General features: G+C 41.7%; 1 protein-coding gene across 6 annotated transcripts in view; it reads left to right on the plus strand.

Annotated features, from left to right (window-relative positions):
* The window catches only part of fli1 (Fli-1 proto-oncogene, ETS transcription factor), a 39284-nt gene that overhangs the window by 9203 nt on the left and 13310 nt on the right, over positions 1-16771 (plus strand). For 4 of the 6 annotated variants that reach the window (XM_037980571.1, XM_017420088.3, XM_017420093.3 and 1 more), the window contains 3 exons: positions 4955-5166; positions 5433-5587; positions 6931-7134. In XM_037980571.1, coding sequence (XP_037836499.1) covers positions 4955-5166; positions 5433-5587; positions 6931-7134 — 571 coding nt within the window. The remainder of the gene's footprint in view (positions 1-4954; positions 5167-5432; positions 5588-6930; positions 7135-16771) is intronic. The other 2 variants (XM_017420092.3, XM_017420094.3) reach the window with 1 other exon arrangement.

Below are 16771 nucleotides of genomic sequence, written 5' to 3' on the forward strand. Positions count from 1 at the left end.
AAAAAACGCCAAACAGATACACGTGTGTGCAGTCTGGATGTGAAAGCCTGTTCCAGACGCATCGTGACGCACCTGTGGCTAGCTTGGATCTGGAGGGGTGGGGTAGGGGGGGGATAGATGGACTTGGTTGATGTAAACAGAGGCAGAGGTGGCTCCCAGCAGGTGTCACACTCACACAATGCTTCTAATTGCTGCTTCACAACAGAGCTGATGCCCCCCACCCCACCCACCACCCTTCTTTTTTGTGTGTGCGCCCTGTAGCCACATCCCTGTAAAATAAAAACTAGAATACGGGTTTGATGAATGTTTGTGGAAAGGCAAAAAAACAGCCAGAAGTTGTCGTTTGAGGGTAAGGTTCCCACAAGTTTGTTTAGAAATGAAAATAAGTTACATTTTACAGATTATCCTCTGCCAACATCATGATCCAGACAGAAAGTGTTAGTTCTCATGTTTTTCTGTGTGTGTTTCTCAAAGATACTGGGGGAGAAAACACAGTAAACTGGCCCAGTTTTTTTTTTTTTTCAGCCTCTCCGGCCTCCCCTCCTCAAAGGGATGCTTCTATTTTAACTAAAATACTTCAATCTTGATAGACACACCACTTGCCAATCATGGCTCCGCTTGCAGAGGCTGATATGTCTGCAAATATAACGTGCGACGGTCAAAATAGCTCGAAAAAGCGCTTATCAGGCCGCAAAGAGACGTTCCCTCACTCTTTTGCAGTTTATCATCTGCAGACTAACGGCTGTGCTCCGCTCAGATAGGGCGTCTTGTTGCCAGTGATGGATCTCCCCATAAAATAAAATCACTGAGGAAAAAAGGAAAAAAAAAAAGATGTCTAAAGTCAAACTTCTTTTAATCAGCTCAAACAGCTCAAAAGCAGCATTTTTAAACCGTTTTCTCCAATTTCTATTTGTCCCATCGGCCCAGGAAAAAGTCTTGTACATCATTGATTAATAATGTCCAGTGCTGTCTAAAAACCTCACAGTTACTCAAAAAACGGATCCCATATTTATTTTTACACTATAAAAATGACCTGTTCACTTAACTCATCCTTGTCGCTTTAACTCACTTGTTATGTCATGTTCTAAACAATTAAGAAAATGAATAAGTATGACTTGGAATCTGTGTAAATGTCTAGTCAGCTAGCCCACCATTAAATTCCCCTTTTTTCAGCTTAACTTAGTTGAGTTTAAGTGAAATAGTTCATATTGAACTGGCTCCAAATAAGGAATGTATTCAACTCAGTTTACCGAGTTTAGAAAAAAGCAAAACAGGGCCTGAAAAGTTCATCACAGCGTAAAGCAGTGGCCTCCGAATTATACTTGCTCCAAAAATAGCCTTATTGTTTGAGTCAGTCCTTCATAAAGCAGCTATTTCAGCACCATTTTAATCATTTTAGTGTCACAACAAAGCGCACGAGGCTGTCATTACAGTACAATTTCTTTTTGTTTTAAATATTACGTTGTGCCAATGAAAACGTGAGTATCTGCGGCAGAGAAAAAAAGATCTTTCTCATTCAAGCGGCGGAATAGGGAAAACTTCCTGTTCACGTATTTGCAGATCTCGCTGAAGCCGCAGCTGAAGAGGGCTTTTACTTTTTATAAAAGTAACGTTTCACAGAAGGGAACGGCGACATGTTGGAAATATGAATCAATGAATATCAACTAAGTCTTTCCCCCCTGAAGCAGATATGTGGCCCGCTGGAATAAAATCCATCTGTCCTCAGGGATTAGACACGTCTCGGTCTGAGCTGTGCCATCAGATCCAATCAGATCCAGATGGACATCAGAACCAGGCCTAATCCTCAGTCCCATATTGTTATAATTTCACCGTAGCTTGCGCCTGATTGTTTGTTCTTTCTGTTTGTTTTGTGATTTTTTTTCCCCCCTTTACCAGAAGCTGAACATTAAAACAACGCCTGACTCAACAAATGATTTCGAGGCTGTACACGCGGCGACTGGCAGCGACCTGGGGATGTTGCTTTTAAAGTGGCAACATTTTCCCGTTAGTTCAAGCCCCGCCGCGTTTCACGTCTCAGACGTTACACAAGGAGCGTGTCGAAGCCCAGCAGACAGTGTTTTTGGCCAGCCGCGCGTGTTTCGGCGTTTGTTTTCTTTAATAAACGCACATTGCTCCAGCTGAGCCGAAGCAGAGGGGTCAGTGCTGCTGCGACCCCCCCACTGCTCCTGTTGAGTTCTCAGCTGTGGAGCGAAGCCCAACAGACAGCGTGAACGCAGCCAGACTCGACAGGGGATCCAGTCAAATTATGAAAATAGGCCTCTGATCATGTGAGGAAACAATTACACCACAGGAATATTTATCACCCGCCTCAATAGGCGAAGATGAATGATAATGTTTTGCTCCTGTGTGTGTGTTTGTGTGTTGTGACTGTTACCAAAAAATCTAATGCACTGTTTAACAGATTTAATGAAATGTACATAAAGTAATCATTGAATGTGCATCTACAAATGATTAACTTTTGGAGTCAGCCCAATTTAAGATGGCTGCCACAGCCAACTCATCATTTAAAAAAAAGAAAAAACAAACATGGCTGTAACTCAGTCCAAGTTATTGACCTAAAATTTGGTATTAGGGACTGAGGCAATTCCCTAAAACAAATCCTGAGCAGGATTTTTTTTTTCTTAATTTGTCTTTAACTTTTTGGAGTCAACGCTATCTGTCTGTTAGCAAAATATCTCATGTTCCAATGAACAGATTTTTATTATTTTTTCAGGAAATAATCATTGACTGTACATTTACAACTAATTCACTTTTGGAGCCAACCCTATTTAAGATGGCTGCCACAGGCAACTGACCTTAGAAAACTCAAAAATGCCTATAATTCAGTTCATTTTACATATATTGTGTTAAAATTTAGTGTGACGGTTGCTAAGTGTGATTCACAAACACTTTTTTCAGGTGCTTCTCATTGCACAAGATCTTTGCTCAAAATTTCAATAGTAACTGTTGGAGTTAACCCTGTTTGTCTGTTAGCAAAATAACTCACGAATCACTTGACGGATTTCAATGAATCTCTCAGAATGCAATCACTGGCTGTACATGTACAACTCATAAACTTCTGAAGTCAATCAAATAAAAAATGACGACCGCAGCTAACCAACTTTAGCTTATCCGAAAATCGCTGTTTCTCAATGAATTGTATAGATATTGAGCTAAAACTCGATCTGGTAGAAGCTGAGACTCATTCACAATAAGAGCTCACAGAAAATGCAAGATATTGCAACATTGTATGAGATTGAACGTAATGTTTTTGTTGTTTTTTTCTCAAGGTTTGTCTAAAATGCCTACAACTCCATCAATTCACAACATAAGACAGTATAAAACTCTGGCATGAAAGGCTTCGGTTTATAAGCATTCCTTAATTGAATGCTAGGCCTTTAATTAAAATATTATTGCCAAGTTTTTGAGTTTTGTTTGAGTTGAGTGCGTTTGCTCATTAATGGCTGCTGTACTTATTGAGCTGGAATGTGCATAAAGCTGGGGCCATCGTAGCGTTTTATCTCACAACTCTGTGATGTGATACCCCACAGTGGGCATGGCTGAAGTCAAATTATCATATCAACAGGAAGCTGCAGTCCCAACATGGGCTGTGTACACAAACTACTGAGGATCCCAGACTGTGATATGTCCCATAACTGCACATAATTGCTGTAAACAAAAATACACAAGAGATTGAAAATTCAACATCACAGGTTTCGGGGTAGTGTCAGATTAGAGGCTCAAGTCGTGTTTGTCTGGGGCTGAGAAAGTCCAATTCAAAGATTGTGATGGCATAAATAATTATTTGTGAAATCTGCTTGCACATTTTCAAAGGACAACATAAAAGCGTTATTTGTTTTGCATCTTTTTAGCTTCAGTATAGGTGTTTCTGATCTGAATTGAAAGACTTAAACATTTCTAAGGGATTTTTGAAGAATGCCAGTGCAGCTACTGCCCTAAATTCCAACATACGTCCACTTTCTTTTTAAGCCCAATAGTAATTTAAGACTTATTTGTGTAGCCAGCTAAGATGACAAAATGCTGATGTTTTGATGTACAAACTGTAGAAGAAGAATAAAGAAAACCAAAATTAAAAAGAAATGTAAAAGCTGCTGCCAGTGGCTCATCGGGGTCACCATAGTAACCACACATCTATGTCTGTCAATCCCTGACTCCCAATAACACCCAATAACAAAGGCAGAAAGAAACGCAGACTAAAATGTAAGCCCCAAACAAACAGTCATCTAAATTTTTAGGCATCTACAGTGTTTTATACAAGACATATATCAAGTTAAATAGAGCCTTAAGTTCTAGATTTGAAGAAAAAGTTCAGATACAAGTGAAATCTTTGAGACATTGGCTGTGTGCTTTCTGCATTCTGGGTGGATGTGAGAAAACAACTTTAAGTCATATCGCAGTGAGAGACACACTGAATGAAAGGTGACAAAAATCCCTATGTTTTGATGTACATGTGCTAAAAAAAATTGTTGGGGTAAGAAGAGTTTGTTTACGAAACTTTCTGAAATTTTTGGATATTTTAAAGATTGTGACATCATCCACTGCTAGTTGAACATTCTGTGGTAAAATCTTCAACAAGTCATTAAACTTAAATTGTGAATATGCCAAAATTGTTTAAAAAAAATGAAAATTCTGGTTCAGACATGTGAAGTCGATCTTCCTGTGTCCTGTTTAAACTTACCCTAATTCCAATAAAGTTGGGACATTGTGTACAATGTAAATAAAAACAAAATGCAATGACCTGCAAACATCATGAACAGAACATATCAGTTTCTGAAAGTAAGAAGTTGTTCAATTATGTTTTTTTTCTTTTTTAATTATTATTTTTTTTAAATCTGTGAGAGGGAAAGTGGATTCAAATTTGTGAAATTTGCTTGCAATATATGAAATAACACAACCAAAAAAAAACAACAACATTTGTTCCCTCTACCTGCAGGAGGCGCTTTCTGTGGTGAGTGAAGACCAGTCCTTATTTGAGCCTCCGTACGCTGCTGCTGCCCCTCTCCCCAAAACAGATATGACTGCATCTGGCACACAGGACTACGGCCAGACCCACAAAATCAACCCCTTGCCCCCACAGCAGGAGTGGATCAACCAGCCTGTGAGGGTCAATGTCAAGAGAGAATATGAGCACATGAACGGATCCAGGTAAAACAAGACCACCCCACCCTGGTTTTTTTTTATTTTTTAATTTTAAATCAAACATATTAGAGACCCACTTGTGTTGTTATTTGTAGTTTGGCAGGTCTAACTAAGCAACACTTTCGCTTCTAATCTTTGATTCACTTGGCGAGGCAGACTTAGGGCCTGAGCAGCTCGTGCCAAAGTCAATTTTCTTCGGAGGAAACTCAACAACACCCACTTTATCTGCTGATAGTGTTTTTACAAGTATGTGTCCGCGCGTGTTTGTGTAGCAGGGAGTCTCCCGTCGACTGCAGTGTGGGCAAATGTAATAAGCTGGTGGGGGGCAACGACGCATCTCAAATGACCTATGGAAGCTACATGGATGAGAAGAACGCCCCGCCCCCCAACATGACCACCAATGAGCGGAGAGTTATCGTACCTGCAGGTGAGAAATTGCGCCTTGACCTCTGGAATAAAGAATATGTCTTTTTTATTATCAAGGAAATCTGACAATATCACACCAATCTGGACTTTATGGGCATAAAATATAATTTTTTTGTTCTCTACACTCACTACAATTTTACTGTGGACTGTTATTACTTTTATTGTTATGACATCAGTAAAAAAATAAATAAATAAAGGAACAAAAATTTTAGCAGAACAGATTTCTTTCAGTGCATTAATTTAAAAAAGTGATTCAAAAGTCTAAATACAAGTACATTTAATGTAAGTACAAATACATTTTGAAGCTTACTTTAAAAATGTGAAGCATGAAAGAAAAAGGCAGTTTTACTAAATTGTGTTAAAAAATGAACATTTTACCAGCCTTATAAATTCCAGTATGTTCCAAAAAAGGGACCATATATATATGGAGATATGTAGATACCTTACCTAACATTATCTTTTGCAATACGCAGCAATATGTGCATTTTTTCTGAATTAAAAAGGTCCATCGTAAATATTCATACATGCTTTAGTGAGTATGTGAGCGTGCACTTGTTACAGAACATAATGCTGCATGATGTGCTACTAGCATGCACATAAATACTGTATTCATAGCTTAACACGGACTAAAAGGAACATCGCATAATTTTTCTGGCAGCAAACGAGAAGCACTTAAAAATTGTTTAGGTCTATGTTTTTATTAATAAATTTTCAACATTGAGATTAAAACAATCATGACCCAATAGTAGCATTCCTTAACCTCCTTGCATGCCAAAGTTTTAGGATGTTGTGCAATCTGTCAGAGCTCAGAGTATGTTTTGGGCAGAACCTTCAGTTCATGATGGCCGCCACAGTTAGCTGACCTTAGCAAACACAAAATGGCTACAACTCAGTCAGTTTTACAGACACTGAGCCAAAATGATCACATACTCCGAGCCCAAACAGATCGCATGACGTGTTTGTTTGAAACTTTGGCGTGCAAAGCTGTGGTAGATCAGGAATTCCCTTAAAATCTGCGACTTTTATTTCATCTCGTTTCATTTTGGTTAGAGAACAACATGTTAACAATAACAAGAAGAGATGTGGAAATAAATAAAACTGTACACTCAGTAATGTACCTTGAAAAAAAGCAATCAGCTTCTGGGAAAGTCATCCAATGTTTCTTTTTTTATTTATTCTTCTCTCCTTATTTGAGCCAGTCACTGAAAGTAAATTCATTTCTCATCTCCCCTCCAACTTCACTTCAGCAAGATGTAAAATATTTCCCAGCCTGACTGTCTATAAATAAGGTTTTTTTTAATCCAGTCTGTAAAGCTCCACTCTCTTGTTCTGTCTGAACTGCAGACCCATCCCTGTGGTCCCAGGACCACGTGCGCCAGTGGCTGGAGTGGGCCATCAAGGAGTACGGCCTGTTAGAGATCGACACGTCCATGTTCCAAAACACAGACGGCAAGGAGCTCTGCAAGATGAACAAGGACGACTTCCTCCGGCTCACCTCCATGTACAACGCAGAAGTGCTTCTGTCTCATCTTAATTACCTCAGGGAAAGTAAGTCTGCGCGCCGCAACGATAGGTTTTAAAAAAGAAACGAGGCCAGTCGGCGGGGACTGTGGAGCACATTTCGTGCTCTGGCAAAAGCAGTTGATGACTGATTAAGATTTGAAGAAAAAAATGAAAGATTTTTGAATTCAAAGCTGGCCTTCCATTAAGTAATGCATATCGCCCGCTGCCTTGCAGAACAAACTTTTAACTAAAAATCTTGTGTGATTTGACAGTGCTAAGAGTACTCCCCTCCATATATTAGCTCAGTGAATGTAAAATCAACTGAGTTATAGCCATTTAGTTTTGTTTTTTTAAAGTCAGCTGTTTGTAGCGGACATGTTGAATTGGGTTGACTTGTAGCTGTACATCTTCAGAATTTTTCTGAATGAATTTTCAGAAACATTTAATAAATCTTTTCAATAACATACAAAATATTTTGCTGGCAGACAGACAAATGAACACACAGCGACAAGATATTACATGATCACCAGGTGAGAAGAGACAGTCAAAGGGAGTTTTGTTGCTAAATTGTTCCTTCTGTACATTTAGTTGTCTGCACACAGAAATCGTACACATTAGGCAGTAAAATGGTTTCTACTGGAGCTCATTTCTCCATGATGTGGATTCTGCCATGCATCAAAGATGTGGAAGCTAAAAGAGTTTCTTTTACGCTCAAAAAAAGCATCATCTACATCTCCCAGTACACTTTGCAGCGCCCTCTTCCAAATGGGCCGCAGAAAGATGAAGGCCAGGTGCTTCGCCTCAAGAAGGCAGCTGAGGCCTGCAATGTTCAGCACAGCGAAGAACGCTGAGCTGCAATTTGCTACGAAGGCAGCTAAATGTGAGCCTCATACCTTTGAAGACTCTACCTTGGAGTCATCCTGCTTTGTGTGTTTTTCTTCTTTTTTTTTTCGAGGGGAAACAAATCCAGTTCTCTGAGGCTGTATGAGCGGCTGTGGTCTGAATCCACAACTGATTCAGTTTTTTTTTCTGAACAGCGCGAGTTTCTTCTGCTGCTGTTGCAGAACATCATGACAGAACATTGGGTGGAGCGGCTGCGAGCTCCACTATATTTAACTTTTCCCCTTAAAAAAAAAAAATGCGATGGACCTTGATGTGATGTAATGGGAACTGTATTTTGTGGGTGTCAACAGTTTTCTCAGCGCGCTGCGTCTGGCCCGGGAGAGATGCTCGCCTTCAGAATAACAGGCTCATTGTGCAGCGCTGCGGCGGGCGGGTCTGTCTGACCGCCGCTGGGCACGCTCTGCACAGCAGCTTTCAGAATGACCAACGGCTGCAGGGGTTGAAGCGGCGCAACTCTGAGCGGGTTTTGATTTATACCTTGTGTGTTTTGGAGACAGGAGAGGGATCCTCTTTGCTTGCATGTTGAAATTAATTTGGATCTGTTCCTGCCAGTCAAAAAAAATAAATCCTTCTCCCATGTCTAGGCTTAATGGTCTGTTTTGGCATAACTCTGTAGATGCAAGAAAAGTACATATTAATAACACCAAAAGCTTTAGAGCAACAGGAACCATTTAAGACTTAGCATTACTTAAAGGAACACGTATTTCCTGCTGTATTTCATGTCAGAGTTGACTACTAAAGACTAAGAGCATCTTATGATGAGAAGGGCTGGCGTTACATCTGTTCTGGTCCAACTTTGTAAATTACATTATGCAACATCTCATGCAATATTGCGAGATCTTGTGAAATGTGTTAGTTCTCAAAGTACGTGTTGATTATGAACCTCAGCGAAGTTCTAGCCCAGTAGCTGTAAACTTGACAGTGTCAGAGCCATTTATGCGTTTGCCAAGATCGATTAGCTGTGGCAGCTGTCTTGAATCATGTTGGCTAAATGTACAAACAATTCTTACTTTCTGAGAGTTTCACTAAAATCTGTCCGGTGGTTCATGAGATAGTTTGCTAACAGACAAACAGGACTGACTCCAAAACTTAGTGCCAGTGTTTTGAGGAAAGAGATGCTTCACACTTTGTGGTGCTTAGAGTACATGTTGTGGACTCCTCTCCACTGCTACCACACCAAAGTTTAGCTCAATAGCTGTAACATTCACTGAGGTAAAGCCATTTTTGTGTTTCCTAAAATCCTTTGTCTGCATCAGTCATTTTGAATTAGGCTGGCTCCAAAAGTTAATAAATTGTTTAGCTACATCCAATGGTTATTTCCTTAAAGTTTCATTTAAACCCATCTAGTAGTTCATGTAATATTTTGCTAACAGACAGACTGAGTTATCACCAAACAGTTAATCGCAGAATTTCAACCATAGATCCTATCCAATCTGTTAGCATTCAGATTACATCTTGGGGATTTGTCTCGGCTACTCCCACACCAAATCCGAGGTGAAGATCTGTAAAACTGACTGAGTTACGGCCATTTTTGTGTTTGTTATGGTCAGTCGGCTGTGGCGGCCATCTTGAATTGGGTTGACTGCAAATGCTGAGCAGTTGTTGATGAACATCCAGTGATTAGTTTCTGCAAGTCTCATTAGAATCTGTCCAGTGGTTTAAGTGATTTTATTTTGGTAACGGACACACACAAACACGTTGCCTTTCAGCAGCGGGCGATAACGAGATGGAGATGCAGAAGGAGAAGGTGGGCTTGGCCAGGCTACAGCTGACTATAGGGGGCTGGCGATTTGAAAACTCCAGCCATTCTCTTCCCATGACACAAACAAACAAACAAAAAAATCATAACCAAGAAAATAGCCTTGTTCATAAAATAGACTTCTGGCTTCACCGAGAAGAGCTGGAGCTCAGGCGAGCTTCCAGGATACAGAAAAAGGAAAAGAATGGAGGGGGTGCTGGAGGGGGGAGCTGAGGTAAACCCTGGAAGTATTAGTGATTACAGGTCATGCACGCTCCATTCGCAGATATTAGCCCCAATCCTCAAAAAAATTGATGGTGCAATCATCATCATCATCATCATAGTTCCATCCACATGTGTGCTCACCATGTGTGAGTCTGGGGCCGGTTGATTAACATTCCTCAGCTTCATCAGGGCTCATACATACGCTTGGCAGCGAGCAGGGTCCAAGTTCCCCCACCCTATAGCCGGTGCCGTAACAAAAACAGCTCCTTGCCACGTCACGCACAGCAACGCTGCTCAGACGCCCACGCCGGTGCGACTGCGGGCCGCGAGCTCAACATCTGTCCCAGCTGCGTATACAGTAACGAGCGCTATTTTGGCCTTGTTGTCGGCCATTTATCCAGATTCTTATGAGCGATGGCCGCCCACGCCACAATGTGCTTTCAATTTGGGGGCGCAATTTGAGAATTTGTTCAAATTAGTCTGTCAGGGAGGGACCGCGGACTGTTTGTTTTATCGCACCCATGTAGGTCGCCGTGATACCACATGTGCTGGAAGCGGAGCGGCGAGGCGAACCTCAGACAGCATGAGGCTGTGTCTTCTGAGGAGAGGAGAGCTGGAGAGGCGAAGAAGTTTGAACACCGAAAGCTGATCTGCTGTAATTCTAAAGAAATTTAATAGCAGAGACGAGACGAAGGAATCATTTCCTGACAGATAGGCTACATTATATGGCAGTTATTTGAGGATAACAACAGGAGGTTGTTAGCATGAGAAACAGGGAATGAAACTAAATAACTTTATAAACTTAGCAGTCCTTCAAGGAACGCATATTAATCGCCACCTCATGCCAGAGTTTTAAACAAATATAGTTTATTATCTGTAAAACTGAGGGAATTATAGCCATTTCTGTGTTGGCTAACGTTGATTAGATGTGGTGGCCGTCTTCAATCGGGTTGACTTGAAAAGTTAGTCAGTAGTAGTTGTTCATCCTATGATTACTTTCTGAAAGTTTCATTAAAATCCGTCAAGTGGTTCATGAAATATTTTGATAACAGACAGGCAGATTTCCCTGCATTAGTTAACACTAAGTTTTAAAGCACAGCTTTTGTGCAATAAATAGCACTTTAAGTGTTTGTTGTGCATTAGTCTCAGCTGCAACCACACCAACTTTTTTCACAATATTTGTAAAATTGACAGAACTATAGACATTTTTGGGTTTCTTAAGGTCAGTTGGCTGTGGCAGGCGTCTTGAACTGGATTGACTTCAAAAGTTAATCCGTTGTAGAGGTCCATCTAATGAATTTTTCCTGAATATTTCATTAAAGTATGCCCAGTGGTTCATGAGATGTTTTGATAACAGACAGACAGAACTGACTCCAATAGATAATGTCAAATATAAACACCGATCTCACACAGTCAGTTAGCGCTCAGAGTATAAGTTGGATATCTGTAAAACCGACTGAGTTATACGCATTTTTGTGTTTGGTAAGACGTCTTTGCTGTGGTGGCATCTGAGGCAAATCTTTTATTTTTTTATGTGTGGAAACGGTTTGAAATGACTGAGAGCTGTTGGAGAAGAGCAATAGCTCTGTTTCCCAGCTGTCGCCGCTGCCTGTGTGCCTGGATGGATTTACAGTCAGGCAGTTAAGACGGAGAGGGGGGGAAAGGGAGAGTGATAAGTCTGGGCTTCTGCATCGCTGCTGCCTCTCTTCAGAGTGGGGGGACATTCTCGGGACCTCAATAGTTTATACAGACCATAAACATCTGGGCTCGCAGGCTGCGTAGGGGAAAAGGGAGCTCCGGAGCTCTCACTCTCTCACTCACTCCTTCCAATCTTTCCCCCTCACAGCATTTTTATTGAGCTCCCCTTGCATTAGTCCTTTCTATTGGCAGATTATCACCGGTGCAGAGGGGATCTACAGCCTGGCCCAGCGCCCTTTAGCTGTCTGCTGTTAGCCACCGTAGCAAAACAGTCTGTGGCTGCTCACTTGGCTGCTGGGGCTCAGACACTTAGATTTACAGGAATTTGCGTCCATATCACAATAGCATAAGTCGACGTGGATCCGAAGCAGATGCTATTAAAGTGGCAGAGATTAGTTTTAGCTTTAACAGAAGGTAGACTTTCAGAATGACTTTCCTCGGGACCTTAGTATGCAAGGATTTTCATACTGGTACGCTGTCAGATTTGGGTAAGAGTTACGACGTATTAACGAATAACTAGAAAATCCTGAACCTTTGACCCCTGCTGGTTGCGGTTCACTTTAGGCAGCTGTTACTTGTGAGGTTTGGGTTGCCATGGAGGTCAGTTCAAACCAATATGAAGTTGTTCATAATTACCGTCTTTGTTCCAGTGACAAAAGAAACATTTGCTTTTATTTTCATCCAAACAGTTTCTTCGAGAACGACGAAAAACATCCTTCGATGCCAAAGGGGGGGCTCACTTGATGAATTGACAAAGAGTAGAATCGGCCACAAACGTCTTTTACAATTTGACCCATTTAAACGTCTATAAAAGACTTGGAAGCTTTTGTTCAGGCAGAGCCTTTCAACCAACCAGCATCAATAAAAGAAGCAATGACAGCTTAGCTTTTGGAGAAATTATGGTCTGCCTCCCGCAGAATCTCAGAGGACTTTGGGTTGGAGAAGTTGTACCGATGGCACATCATTTGTTCTCCACTGGTGTGAATTCTCAGTCACCCAGGGCATGATAATCCTAGCAGGTTGAATCTAAGGCAACTGAACTTCATTTGTTGATTCTTTAAGATGTTCTGCCTCTCGCCTGAGGGGCAGTCTTAATTGATTTCAGTTGTCTTTCATTCAGCCTACCTTCTGTGGATGGTTTAAGTTAATCTTTTGTTGGCTGCTCCTTATAGGGGTCACCACAGTGGACCATCTGCCTCCACCTCACTGTCCCTGCCATCCTCCTCCGTCACACCAACCCTCTGCATAGTTTTAGTGGCACATTTTCCATCAGCACCCTGTTGACCAACAGTACACCGGAGGCGGTTGCTGTTAACAAAGGTTCTTACCAATTCAGTGATCCACATGCTTGAGTTGGCAAAGGTCTTATGCAAAATACCCTGTCTTACGCAGCCCCCTCTGTTTGTCTGAGCTTGGAGCCGACACTTAGTGCACACTGGATAGTGCGCCCCCTGGGTTCTACAGCTGGTTTAAGTCAAAGGGTGATATTGTGGTCGTAGCTGAATAATTGTGGTTAGGTTACGATTCAGGTCTCGCACTCAGACAGAAGCCGATTAAAATGTCTGACCCACTGTTTAAAGATTTTATTTGGAGGTTTCTGTGACTTTACAATAATTTATCGCCCACTGCCAAAACTGTTTTTGCCTGTGTCTGTGTGTCATGCCCAGCTTTTACACGGAGTGCTCACTGATCGCTTAAGATTTGTTCTTAAAACTTTGCCATGAAGTATAAGCAAAAGATCTCAAGAACCACTGCGCAGACTTGAATGAAACTTTCAGAAAGTATATTAGTGTTTACATGAAGAATCAATTAACTTTTGGAGTCAACCTAATTCAAGATGGCCACCACAGATAATTGACATTAGAGGCACAACTGGCTATATCCTAATAAAATTTTGCAGATTTTGAACTAAACCTTCGTGTGGTAGTAGCTGAGAGTTATTAACAACACACTCTCACTGACAGTAACAATATTGCCTGAGATCAAGCAGATTGTCCCCAACTAGGTTTGACAAAAACAGCTCTGTCTCTGGGCCTTTTAATTAGAAGGAGAAACCAACTTCATTCAGTTCATGCTCAAGTCTGTAAAGGTGAGAACAAAAACAGAGTTCGGCGTGTGTTTGTTGCTAAGGCTGGCGCTTCTTCACGGCTGCTAATACCGTTCGCGAGAGTGTGTCCGACGTTTTCCCCCTCCGACACGTCAGGAGACATCATATACGACATGTTACTTCCAAAAACATCCCCGGTCCTTGTGGTCAAACCTAAAGAAGTCTCAGGTGTGGCCTTTTTTTAGATTCCCAGAAAACAGTTTTGGCTCTTGGTGAGACATGGAATGTCATTTCTGTGCCAAGTTTACTCAGGTTGTCATACATCCTGCACAGCTTCTACTACATTAATATCACTTTACCTCTGTCAGCTCAGGCCTGTAGAAGAAGAAGAAGAAAGAAAAAAAAAGATAGTTCTGTCATTTGTCTGCATAATAAGAGAATTTGGAAGGAAGCAGTGTGGTGAGATGTAAGACAGATGTGGAGTACATTTGAATTTCAAATGCATTCCCAGTCACAGCATTTATTTTCCCCCCTTTTTAGCCGCACCACGTTCAGTTTCAAGTAATAAGAAAAGTGAGATTCAGTAATTATATTCCACCCGTTAAACTTTGCCTCTTTTTTTATTTATTTACTGATTGCTCAATGTGCTAACCACGGAGGGCTGTACTGCAAAACGTGTGCTTGTTTTGTTTTCCATCAGTAGGTAGGCTGGACTCGTGCTGCTATATATGGAAGATGAACATAAACCCTATGATTGAAGCAGCAGATTAAAGGACCGCTGCTTCAGACCCTCACATCACCATGTTGTGTTTTGTGAAGGCAGAAATGACAGGAGAGGGATGGGGAACATGGAGACAGTCTGTATATCCAGAGCCACCTGTCACTCAAATAACTTGGATTTAAATCATTCTTATCTTTCCTGTTCTAGATAGCTCTTTGAACAAACTCAGTTTGGAGAATTAAATGTTTAATTGTGACCAGCTAACAGCTAGTGCAAGCAGAGCCAAGAGTAAAGTGAGTTTCTGCCATTTTTAAAAAACTAAAATCTCAAAAATTTCATTGCAGTTCGTGTGAACACTAGGACATAACTTAACATTGCTCTTAATTTTGCAATACACTGTTATTCCAGCAGATGATTGTGATATTTATGCTGGAAGTACTACAGCTAGCTGCTGCTGTTAGCGCTGAAAAATATCTGAGGAATTCTAAGTAAATAACCCTTTAATGTGAAACTGAAAGCAATGTAATGAATCATAAAATAGTGTTTAAACGAATGAGCTTTTTTAAGACAGAATTTGTTTTGGTCTTGGCCCCACTACGGCTAGCTGTTAGCTTGTCTGATCAAAACCAAACTCTCATCTGAGGCCGTTGGAAAAAAAGTTAATTTACTAATTAACTTTTCCACAAAACCTCATTTCAAAATTGCTGAACTTTTGGTTTGATGTATATGACAATTTACCCTGTGTATTGTGTAATAAACGTTTAAAAAAAAAAGAACCATAATAGGACTAAAGCGCTTTTTTAGAAGTGGATATGTGTGTGTTCGTTTCTCTTGCAAAGTAGGACGGCCTTTTTGGAGCCATTCCCAGGCGATTATTTGCAGTTTTTGGAGCTCGAGTGGAGGATTCATTAAAAGGTTGCTCCTTATCAGGTGCACATTCATCCGCCACAAAAACCAGAGACCTTGGCAGAATGACTGCATCTGCCTTACTGAATGGAAGCCGAAATCCTTTCCACCTTCCACACCTGCAGACGACAAGCCCAGCTCGAACAGCAGAGATAATAACGGCAGGGCGGAGTCTGTAACGCTGCCGCAGAGAAACCAGGCACACGCTATGAAAATATTAGATAACAATCTTGGTTTTTCCTAGAGGCCTTTCTGGAACTAGGAAAGTAGTGTAATTTCTTTTTCAATATGTTACACAATTTTAATATAATAGCCTTTTTATAGTGAGTTCATAAGCAGAGGAATTGCTCAAATCGATCAGTTTCAAGGGCAGTGGAAAATTCTTTGTTTCTCAGGACTTTCAGATGCTTCTTACCTTCGTTATGAGATTAAAAAAAAGGCAGGTTTTGTCCTTTAACAAGGGACTGACAGCTAAAATGTGTTCTCTTTTGGGTGGCAAGAGTTTTTTTTGTCAAACCTCAAACCACATGGTATTTTGTAGCTTCACAGAATAAACAACAGGGACCTTCTGGGGGTCCAAGACAGCGCTAAGCAAGGCCTGACAAATATCTGTCCACTTTACGGGCATGTCAGGCTGGATGACAGGGCTTTTCGAAGGAGCCATCAGTCAAAGGAAGGGGAGCAAAGAAAATTGTTTGTGGATGTTATGTAATCTAACAGACTCTGAGCAGATGTAACTGAAGAAGCGAAGTGAGAAGACGTGGGCCTCGGAGGTCCCCCAGCGCCAGCCAGTCCTCCACACTCTGTGCCCTCAGATTACCGGGAGTTGTGTTTTGTTTTCTGAGACAGGAAGAGGCAGCGCAAATAAATGCTTGACACGGCCAGCGCTTGCCTCCGCCGAGCAGCCAGCCTGTGGTCTCCCCCCTCCGTCTCGCTTGCTCTCGCTCCCTGGCTGCTGCCAGGGACGCCTGGATTTCTCTGCGGGATGGTTTTGAGGTTTTCTCTGCGATGCTGCTTGTTTGCCCGTCTGGGTCAGCCCACATATGTGGCGCACAGTAGGAGAAGGGTTAAAAGTCCTTTTCCTCCTCCCGTCGCTCCCTGTCTGTTTGTCCTTCTCATGTACCCCCCTCCCCCCATCTCAAAGACACTGCTTCGGTGGCTCATTCTGCCCTGTGTGCTTACACTGCACGTGAGGAATTATTTTTGTACGCGGAGCTGCTTTTGATTGCTGTGCAGGGACCCTTCCTCGCACAATGGCTCTCCTGTTCTGAGGCCCCCGGCTTTCTAAACTAGACCCAGACCCTTGGGGGTGCCATGGAGAAGGTAGAGCTGGGAGGGGTGATTTGAGAAGGTTAGAATTCATCTGTGGAGCACCCCACTCTTCTACCTCCATCCCTCCCTCCCCCTTAAAAAAACAGACTCTGAGTTCACCACGATGGGCCCC

The sequence above is a fragment of the Kryptolebias marmoratus genome, linkage group LG2 (assembly GCF_001649575.2).
Source record: "Kryptolebias marmoratus isolate JLee-2015 linkage group LG2, ASM164957v2, whole genome shotgun sequence".
In the NCBI taxonomy this organism is placed as follows: Eukaryota; Metazoa; Chordata; class Actinopteri; order Cyprinodontiformes; family Rivulidae; genus Kryptolebias; species Kryptolebias marmoratus.